The sequence below is a fragment of the Cotesia glomerata genome, linkage group LG1 (assembly GCF_020080835.1).
Source record: "Cotesia glomerata isolate CgM1 linkage group LG1, MPM_Cglom_v2.3, whole genome shotgun sequence".
Taxonomy (NCBI): domain Eukaryota; kingdom Metazoa; phylum Arthropoda; class Insecta; order Hymenoptera; family Braconidae; genus Cotesia; species Cotesia glomerata.
Genome location: NC_058158.1, coordinates 29,013,931 through 29,024,527, shown reverse-complemented (window position 1 = coordinate 29,024,527; position 10,597 = coordinate 29,013,931). Strand labels below are relative to the sequence as shown.

Below are 10,597 nucleotides of genomic sequence, written 5' to 3'. Positions count from 1 at the left end.
ATTTATATATTTTTTTTTAAATGGACTTTTAGTTTTATTTAATTTCGTTTGTCGATTATATATAATAATATAATCGTCGATGTTGTGTTGGTGGTATAAATAATAATTCAGTCAATCGTGAAAATTCTTCATAGACGTCATCATCTTCTTGTTTTCTTGTTAGCGATGAAGAAGATGAATCATTCTTGTCTATTTCCTGTAGCTATACAATAGTTCCTCCGTTTTTACCAGGGCTCACGATGTGTGAAGCATTTATTATTTGTCCTGGCTGTTGAAAAAATATAATTACTTATATAATCAATTAATTTTATTAAAATTTAATTACAGATTAAAATTTTTAATAAGACACTGAAGATAACAGAAAAAAATTTTTTAAGAATTTAACAGCAATAAAATTATTAAGAAAAAAATTTCACATATGAAAATTAAAAAAAATTATTAGTAGAAATTTTTAAAAAATTTTTTTCATAATAATTTCATTGCTATAAAATTTTTAATGACAATTAACTTTAATATTATTTTTTAATATATTGTAAATGTGTTGATAATAGGAAAGTTTAAGAGTAAAAATAATCTATAAAATCTAATGTCAACATTCTAAATTATTAATTATTAAAAATTACTATCTAAGCATAAAATTTGTGTGTTAAGCATAAATATGGTTTAGATTATAAAAAAATAAAATGAAATAAAAAGTATACGTACCATGCGATAAAGTGGAGCAGCAATTCACGTTATCTTGCAAGCAACTCATTCATTTTTTTAGCATATTCATTTTCCATAGCGAAATATTATACATTTATCTAATAAATGAGTGAGGAAGTTATTTAAGCGCAAGCATTTTTTTAATTACAATAAAATATTATTTGTCGTATATATTGCTAATAAAATTTAAATTACAAGCATAGTATTTAAAATAAAATCTATTATAACAACAATAATAGATACAATAAAGAAAAATTTTATTCAATTTGGCATCGAAAATTTATGACTATTATTTTGTAAGTAATATGAACATTCAAACTTAAATTAATAATAATTATAATAATGATCATAGTAAAGAAAATAAAAAACTGGGATTTTCATTTTTTTAATAATAAATAATAACACGCATACGGCAAAAAATTAAATTCAAGCAGGAAGCAAGCAACAATATTATTCCATTCATATTTTGTTTGTATTTATTTTAAGACAATGCAATTTGTATTTATAAACAAAAAAAAATCAATGTCACATTGCTATTATTACTTTATTTATTGTATGTATAATAATTGTTTTTTTTTTTGGGCAATGGTCTCGTTGCATAATTTATATTTTTTCTACACTTTATTTATTCTATTTAATCTGATTAAACTGCAGTCAACCAGGATAACTTTAATTTTCCCCGGTAATTTAAAACGACTTTTAAAAGTTACGTACATAATGAAAGAAATTTATAAATCATGTAATACTTCAATGTCATTTTATAAAATAATATTATTTTGACGGGATTAATTTATCCAGATTGACTGTAATTAAATTCTAAATACAGTATATATAAAGGTTAATTATCGGAGGGTGGAAAAAAGGGACCTGCCCTTTAATATATATTATTAATTAATAAAAATAATAATAATTATATATAATAGTGAAAGATCATAGTAGAAAGGCAAAAGTAGATGCAAAATTAATTAATAATTATAAATATACAATTTGTTTCTTCTAATAACTTGTGCAGCTATTGCTTTTTTTTATTTTATGATTAAAATTTTTAATAATTTTCATTTTCCACGTGCGTAAAAATTTCTCAATGTAACATTTGCAGTAGAAATAATAACATATCGCGCTACAGATGCCATAAGGGCGAATAAAAATTATACACCCTTATGGCACCCGGGAACCATAAGGGCGTATAAAATTTTTTTTTTTGCATTTCTGCACATTTTGGACGAAAATACATCGATTCCCGAAAAAAATTTTTTTTATATGCTCTTATGGCACCCGGGAATTCACCTCGGATGCCATAAGGGCGTATCAAAAAAATTTTTTTTCGGGAATCAACGTATTTTTGTATGAAACGTGCAGAAATGCAAAAAAAAATTTTTCGCCTAACTAAACATTTTTTTGGACAGAAAAAATAATAGAGTTTTTATTATACGCCCTTATGGCATCCGAGGTGGGTCTCGGGAGCCATAAGGGCGTATAAAATTTTTTTTTTTGCATTTCTGCACATTTCAGATGAAACTAGCAATGATTCCCGAAAAAAAATTTTTTATACGCCCTTATGGCTTTTCACCGGGACCTTTTACCGGTATACGCCCTTATGGCATCTGGAACGCGATATGTTTAAACCCGTAGAAGATCTTTAACGCTTTTTCCACCCTCCTCATAATGGCACACAACCACACACTCAAATGTGAAAGATATTATTATAAGAGTAATAACTATAATTTAAAATTTTAGCTGATTCACATGAAAAAAAATTTCAATTCACATGTAAAACATCTAATCATCTATTGTAATACTTTGATGCAGATAAAAGCTCAATTTAAATCTCAATTTTTGATTGTATATAATAAAAAATTATATTAAATCTTACGCACACACACACACACACACACACACACACACACACACACACACACACACACACATTATTTCAACCAATAATTAATTTTTACTAACAAAATTAACAAAACAAAAATATTTTTTATTAAAAGTAATAATCATTCGAAGCGCTACAGATCTTCTATGATTGTATTTAAATATAAATATGTTGGGAATATTTAAATATAATAATTTATTTATGTATAGTTGTATATTTTTTTATGTTTAAAACATAAAATGCACTTGATACGAAAATTTAATACATAAAATAATTGAATAAAAATATAATAATATTAATGATAATAATAATGGTGATAATAATTAAAAATAATAATAATAACAATTAACAGTAAAGAATCAAATTGGTGAAGCTTTTACATTATTAATAATAATAATAATAATAATAATAATAATAATAATAATAATAATAAAAGAAGGAAAAAAAATAAATGTTATTGTTACATCAGAGATCATTAAGTCGCATGGAATTAATATTTGTGAGTAAATTACTATGATGGTGTGGTCTGTGCAAGGTGCTGCTTACCATGTGCTGTTGACCAGGTCTTGCCCACGTATAAACATATCCATCCTGGCACGCAGTAACGAAACAATCTTCCCTAAATACTAATTCAGTCAATCGTTCGTGTGCTAATTTTTTACACACAAGTGGCTCCAATACTGGACACTCGTCAAATCGAGGACACCATGCAGTTCCAATCAATCGCATTGGATCGTCCATCACAAAACTTGCTTTTTTATTACTACCCCCTATACTGTTACCACCGACACTATTTAAATTACTTGTATTTGTATTATTACTACTAGCTTTATTGTTATCGCCACTGTTAACCACTGTATTACTATTATTACTTGTGCTACTGGATCTCATCGTCAGACTAAAATTTCTCTTATGATTATCACCCTTATTACGTTCCCCAAAACCAAGACCAGCAAATCTTTGAGTTAATGAATTAACCGTTGATACAGCTGTATTTGTGCTGCTATTATTCGTACTACTGTCTGAGTTATTATGACTACCCGTGCTATCTTTGTTAAAACTTACATTATTAATATTATTAAATTTAGTATTGTTCGTAACGTGATTAGAGGTCGCACCATTACCACTGCTCAAAGTACCAGATGATGAGAGTGTACCTGAGCCAGCAGCCGATACTCTTTGCTTGGCACACACCGGCTGCCTCAATACGTCCTCAGTTATATCCCACAAACATAATTGAGTGTCCTCAGAAACACTACCAAGCCGATAGCACGTACCACCAGGCACACGTAATTCAGAACTACATGAATTTCGGTTTGAGTGAACTCCCTGTGACGTTGTTGACAGTCTGTTCGATTTATCATTGAAATGATTGTGGTTATTGTGTTGATGTTGTTGCTGCATCGCTTCGTCATCTGATCCACTAAAATCACCGTCAGCTTCGCCGTAACACGTGGTGAATGGATCAAATGCAACAACACTGACCCAACTGTGGTGACCCTGGCCACGTGCAACAACACGTTTCTCATGAAAGCTCCATATTGTTACTAAATCATCTTCACCTCCCACAACGACGTAACGTCCGTCTGGTGACCAGCATACACACAAGAAACCTCCAAAATAACTGCGCGCTGAACCAACCAGCTCCATTGTGTCGTAGTGAAATACACGGAGAAAACCATCTTGTGATACAACTGCTAAATTGGTACCACATGGACTGAAGGCAAATTCATTTATACAGCATCCCTCAGCGCCAATTACCCATCTGTAGAGTGGGTTTCTCGTTGATTTTGTTTTACATGTATGAATAGCGTACCCATCGCCGGATTTAAATGGCTGATAATGCGGTGAGGTTGTACCGCAAGGAAGTTCCCAATTGTAGAGATAAAGTTGACCAGAACTGTGGGATACCAGAAATAAATTGCTCGATCCCGGTACCCACTTTATACACGTTACTTTTGTTTTGTCAATAAGCCTCTGCAAATTATTAAATATGAATTTGTTATTCAACTTGGTTATAGTTTAATTTTATACTATATCAATTATTTATACTTGACATTTATATATTATTAACAACTAAAAGTTTACCTCTTCATTGTACAATTTATTTAACTCTTTTTTTATCGGATCGATAAGTTGAATTTGTCCGGTTGAAAATCCCACTAGCAATGGTGCTGTATCAGCTGTTGCTGTTGTTTGATTAAAATTATGACACGTTGGGTTTGTTCCTTTGTATAATTTTTTATCAACTGGCTTATTCAGATCCACCGCCTAATTCAAACATTTAATTATCAATAAATATATTTTTTTGTAAATTTAACAATTATTAGACAATTAAACAATTCATGCCCAAAAAAAATAGTTATAATTTTTTTTTTTAATAAATTCAATTTAATAAGAATTATTATTTTTTATTGATAAAAAAAAATAATTTAAACAATCATAGAGTGACCCTAAAATACATTTCATTCACTCATCAATGAATATACATAATTTAATTACAAATTGTGACAATAAAACTATTAAAATATTAATAAAGAAATTAAAAAAAAAGTGAATGCAAAAAAAATAAAAAAATTTTTGATGAATATTTTATAGTAGCAAGTAATTAGTTGACAAAGAAAAAATATCAGATGTCTGCTATTTTAATCATTGTAAATTAAACAAAAAAAGAATGTTTAAAGTAATAAAAAAAATATATATTTATGTCCAAGTAGGTGTGGTATGATCAAGAAAAGATGGAGTCAGATACAATAATTTATAGGTTATGTTACTTATTGAATCATAAAAAGGTTAATAAAAAACATAAATAAATATATATAAATAAATAATAAAAATACAAACCTTTTTAACACCCCGGTAAACATAAACAAATAATTCCTTTCCAAAATTAAAGCACATTCGATCACCAAGTCCTTGTGTCCCCGTGGGGTCGGCTGGATCCGGCAAAGTAACAAATGATACCCTGACTGATGCACTACCTCTCGTGTCCGTGTTGCCTACACGATTAGGACGTGAATATTCAGACAATGTCATCAGTTTATATGTACCTTCCCTCGTGACAAATTGTGTTTTTAAATCCTCTTTCCCCCCGCCGTCCAACTGTACAGCCATCTTACTACCAGACTTCCAATGGAAGAGGTCATGAGAAAACGTATAATATTGTTATTTCAAATTTATATATACGATTTAGTCACCAACTAATTAACTATTAACTGTTATCAATATCAAAGTTATTATTACAACTAAAAACTTGAATAATTCACTCGGTTAAACTCTTGAATGTTCCAGTCACCTATCAATCAATCAATATGTTATTATTAATTAATAAACTCGATTAATTTAAATTAAAACAATTGTCCATTGATACATACTTGAGAAATTAACATAAACTTATTTGTTTTAATAAATAAAACTATAGTTAATGATTGTTCAATACACCAAAGTACTTATTCCATCTCAACTGGAGCTCGAGAAACACTAGATAGCTGTTGTTACTTTTTTGCTTCTAGTCTTCATTTGTTACTCTATTTATTATTTTATAAATCACAAATCCCAATACCATTTTACTTCACGTATAATGTTTGCTGTTATGATTACCGCCTCTGGGTTTTAACTAAAAAACTTTTATGATGATCATGATGATACGACTCTATACTATAGTCTTGATGGTGTCTCGACAACTGGACAACTCGTTCACTAAATTCTACGTACATGTATATCCCATACATGTGTATGTATATCTATATCTATCTATCTATATATGTAAGTGTAACTTGTAACTATACATATAAATGTAACGTATGAACAACCTCCTGCAGTCTCCTTCTCTCTATGTACGTTTGCGTTCAACTGCGTTTAACTTAGACAACTAGACTTAGACCATTAGACTTTAAATAGTATAGGTAGAGTATACCTATGCTATCTACTGTGTAGTATTGTGTGTATGTATATAGTTACATAGTGCTGCTGTCTATCTACACTGCCTAGATGTTGCTGCTCCTGTAGTTTGACTTGTACATATTGTTGATGCGCGCGCATATCTCCGTCTCTGGTTCAGCTCTAGTGATACTCTTTTGCCTAGTCTACACAAAAGAAAAAAAAAAAAAAAAAAAAAAAGCTAATAAGTTACATATAAAATAATATTCACTTATATATATGTACATATATATTTGTATAGCAATTGTAAATGTAGATGTTAAGATTGATAATGATAATATGTAATATAAGAAGTACTTTACAAATGATAATCAGACATTTAAAAATTTTGTTTTTAATTTAAAAAAGTAAAAAAATGAAAGTAAATTAATTACCTTTAAAAATTTCATGGAAATTGTTAAAAGTTTAATTTTTTATTACAATATTTATATTGTTTCTATTGACACAATTCTAAGATGTCTGCTATTTTCAGTTTCATCAAATGTCTAGTAAATGATAAAGAGATCATGACACTTTTTATAGTGTATGCACACTTGATGTAAACAACCGGCAATAGAATGATAAGGTGGGGGTTGATTAATTAATCTTGTTTGTTACTTCCTATTTCCTGTAATAGACCCTCTCTGATGTTTTATTTTTACTGAAGATTATTTTATGTGATAAGCTTGAGTATCGAAGCATTTATTAGCAATTTTTTCTATATTTATCGAATGTATTTATTTATAAATAAATATTCTTTAGTATATTAATTTCTTGAATTTAATGATTAGTTTATTTTTATCTTTATTTTATGATTTTAGCTTGTCATTTTAGTGATTACGCGAAAAGATAAAAACTATTGGCATTTATTATTTGTGTTTTATCATCAAGGATTTGTTGAAATTTCATAAAGCTTATTACTTATTTTTATAGTATAGATATTTGGTTTTTTTAATTCTTAGAATTGTATAACTTGTAATCATAAAGAAATAATTGATGAAAAAATTCTAAGAATTTTAGATTTAAATTTTTCGCGCGAGAAAATGGAGAACTTTCACGTGGTAAAAGTGTAAAATAACAAAACATAACCTTATAGATTATACTAAACAGAGCTTTATTGTCACGTGTGAATTAACTGTTGCTATTGATCTTTAAATATTTTCAATTATTTGTATTTAGTGGTTAGTTGTAAATTGAATAATTGCATGATTTAAATTCGCCCGAATTTATTTTTATTTGACTTCAATAGATGAACAAGTAAGTAAAAATTTACATGACAATAAAGTTAGCAGTTACTTAACCATTTTTTAATTTTTTTTTCACAAATAGATTTTTTCCAAAAAATTATTTTTGAAAAACTGCATTTTTTATTTTTTAAAATTTCTACACGTCAATTTTTTTTCTTCTTTTTTTGCCATAATTTATTTGTTAAAAAATTATTAAATATCTGCTAAATTAATTTTCATAAAATTTTTCTTTAATACTGTGTTTAGAAAAAATAAAAAAATATAATTATTGCTTTAAGGTACATGTTGATTTTCAAAAATGGGATTTGGTAAAAGACCAGTACGAGGTGGAAAAAGAAAATTGGACAGACGTAATTCAAAATCAGCTCCAAAATCAAAAGTTAAAAAAGGTAAATTTAATTTTCATGAGTCCTCGTATGTGAAAGAACGTGATGCAAAAAATGCGGAGATTGAAAACAGAAGAAAAAAATTAGAGGAACAAGAACAGGAAGAATTAAAACGAGAAGAAGAGGAGTCCGATGACGAAGATCAAGATCCTTTGGAAATGTTGCTGTCAACATTTTCAAAAAATCGAGATTTTAAAGAAACTAAGGTAGTATCGGCTTCCGAGTCTGAATCCGAGTCAGAAGCTGAAGTTGAATCTAATTTAGAAATTAAAGATAAAAATGAAACTGTTGTTAGTGATAGTATGGATGAATCAGAAAATGAAAATGATGATGAAGAATTAAATAATGCTAATGAAAATTCGGTTGATGATAATGATAAAAAAGAAGATGTAGACAATGGTGATAATAATGACGATGATGATGATGAAGATTTTAAATTATCATTAGTTGAAGCTGATGAAGATGAAGATGTCGAAACAGCGCGAGAAGACTCAGGTGATTTGAAAGACCCATTTGCACTCCACATAATAAATGATTTATCAGATGATGCATATGCCAATGTATCAAGCTTAACTCCAGTTAGCTATTCCCATCAATTAACTTGGCCGGAGCTCAATAAACTCACTGTCCAAATTCCAAGATGTGATTCAACGAATACTGCAGCTTTAAAAAAAGATTTTTTGAAAGAAGACAAGCAATACGCTAAAGCTGGTACAATCCCTTCGGTAATTCATGATCTTGATTGGAATAAATTGTACATTAAAAATCAAATTCAGAATAATATTTCAAAAGCCAATTACGATAATATAAAAGACAGTTTAAACAAGGATCCAAGTGAACTAACGCGCTTTCAAAAAGAATTATTTTCAATAATGAATAATTACCAAGACTTGTTGTACTGCGAGCGTGGATTTAAAAATGAAAATGAAATAATGTTTACTTATTGTTTGCATGCTGTAAATCATTTGTTAAAAACACGTGCTAAGATTTTACATCACAATGCTAAATTATCAAAAGTTGATAATAAATCATTAGCACAAATACCAGAGGCTTATCGTGACCAAGGATTAGTCAGACCAAAAGTACTTATTATTGTACCATTTCGTCATACTTGTCTAAAAGTTGTTGAATTATTAATATCAATATTAATTGGCGATGATAAAGGAGGCTCTGTAATGAATAAAACGAGATTTATGGAAGAATTTGGCGGTGGTGATACTTTGAGAATGCCGAAAAAAAACCCTAAGCCAGAAGATTATGAAAAAACATTTTCTGGTAATATTGATGATGCATTTAAAATAGGTATTGCATTAACTAAAAAGACATTAAAATTATACACTGATTTTTATTCATCTGACATTATAATAACATCTCTCGTTGGATTAAGAATCTTAATTGGTGCCGAAGGTGAAGAGCATCGTAATTACGATTTCTTAGCTTCCATTGAATTATTAATAATAGATCAGTGTGATATATTATTAATGCAAAATTGGGATCATCTAATTCATATATTTAATCATTTACATTTACAACCAAAAGAGTTGGATCACGGTACTGATTTTTCACGTGTCAGAAGCTGGGCTGTTAACGGCTGGGCTAAGTATTATCGACAATCATTGATATTTTCAAGCGTACATGTTCCGGAGATTCACTCGATATTTAATAAATATTGTTTTAATTATGCTGGGAAGGTGAAGATAATGAATCCAGTAATGTATGGTTCTATATGTAAAATAGTTGTACACTTACAACAGATGTTTCATAAATTCGAAGCGGCTAATTATCAGCAAGCAATTGATGCACGATTTGATTTTTTTACAAATAAAATATTACCGCAATACAAGGATAGTATTATGAACCATACATTGATATATGTACCGTCTTATTTTGACTACGTTAAATTACGTAATTACTTTAAAAAAGAAGAATTAAAATTTGTACAAATATGTGAATATACTAAGGATCCAAAAATAGCACGTGCTCGTGATATGTTTTTTCACAGTGATGCACATTATTTAATTTACTCAGAACGATTCCATTTTTTCCGACGTATTACTGTTAAAGGTATACGCCATATAATATTTTATGCTCCGCCATCATTTCCACACTTTTACAGTGAAATGTGTAATTTTATGCACGAATCAAATCAAAATCCAAAAGCTGGATCAAGTAGTAACATGACTGTCACAACTTTGTACTCTAAATATGACAATATGCAATTATCAGCAATATTAGGCACTGAACGGACAACTAAAATGATTCGTTCTGATAAAAAAGTACATATGGTTGTAACTGGTGAATAATTACATCTTAAATTAATATTTATAAATAATTCATTTTAATGAAACAATATAATTTTCAATAAAATTATCAATTGAATCGTATTTATTTAATACAACTTTCAATATTTCTAGTTATAATTATTATTATTTATTATAATTATATATATTTTTATTTTATCT

At 28.5% G+C, this 10,597-nt stretch overlaps 2 protein-coding genes across 4 annotated transcripts; one reads left to right on the top strand and one right to left on the bottom strand.

Annotated features, from left to right (window-relative positions):
• LOC123275438 (WD repeat-containing protein 20) lies at positions 1–7,034 on the bottom strand. Of its 2 annotated transcripts, XM_044743573.1 has the most exons (6): positions 6,898–7,034; positions 5,959–6,669; positions 5,429–5,879; positions 4,673–4,855; positions 3,131–4,561; positions 1–268 (listed from the first exon to the last, which is right to left on the bottom strand). In XM_044743573.1, the coding sequence occupies exons 3-6, from the start codon at positions 5,696–5,698 to the stop codon at positions 203–205; spliced, it is 1,950 nt and encodes a 649-aa protein (XP_044599508.1). In that variant the 5' UTR covers positions 5,699–5,879; positions 5,959–6,669; positions 6,898–7,034; the 3' UTR covers positions 1–202. The 2 variants fall into 2 exon arrangements, with proteins under 2 accessions (XP_044599508.1, XP_044599507.1); XM_044743572.1 differs by lacking the exon at positions 1–268 and having other exon boundaries at positions 2,913–4,561.
• Positions 7,002–10,503, top strand: LOC123275437 (U3 small nucleolar RNA-associated protein 25 homolog). 2 transcript variants are annotated; one of them, XM_044743570.1, is made up of 2 exons: positions 7,002–7,088; positions 8,028–10,503. In XM_044743570.1, exon 2 carries the CDS (start codon positions 8,048–8,050, stop codon positions 10,436–10,438), a length of 2,391 nt encoding a protein of 796 aa, XP_044599505.1. In that variant the 5' UTR covers positions 7,002–7,088; positions 8,028–8,047; the 3' UTR covers positions 10,439–10,503. The 2 variants fall into 2 exon arrangements, with proteins under 2 accessions (XP_044599505.1, XP_044599504.1); XM_044743569.1 differs by lacking the exon at positions 7,002–7,088 and adding an exon at positions 7,480–7,759.
• Positions 10,504–10,597: the final 94 nt, after the last annotated feature.

Excerpts from the sequence above, each read along its gene's own strand:
- LOC123275438 (XM_044743572.1), bottom strand. The coding sequence starts at position 5,698 with ATGGCTGTACAGTTGGACGGCGGGGGGAAAGAGGATTTAAAAACACAA. Across the intron at positions 4,856-5,428 it reads TTTACCGGGGTGTTAAAAAG|GCGGTGGATCTGAATAAGCC; the intron begins GTTTGTATTTTT and ends TGTTTGAATTAG. Across the intron at positions 4,562-4,672 it reads ATAAATTGTACAATGAAGAG|AGGCTTATTGACAAAACAAA; the intron begins GTAAACTTTTAG and ends AATAATTTGCAG.
- LOC123275437 (XM_044743570.1), top strand. The coding sequence starts at position 8,048 with ATGGGATTTGGTAAAAGACCAGTACGAGGTGGAAAAAGAAAATTGGAC.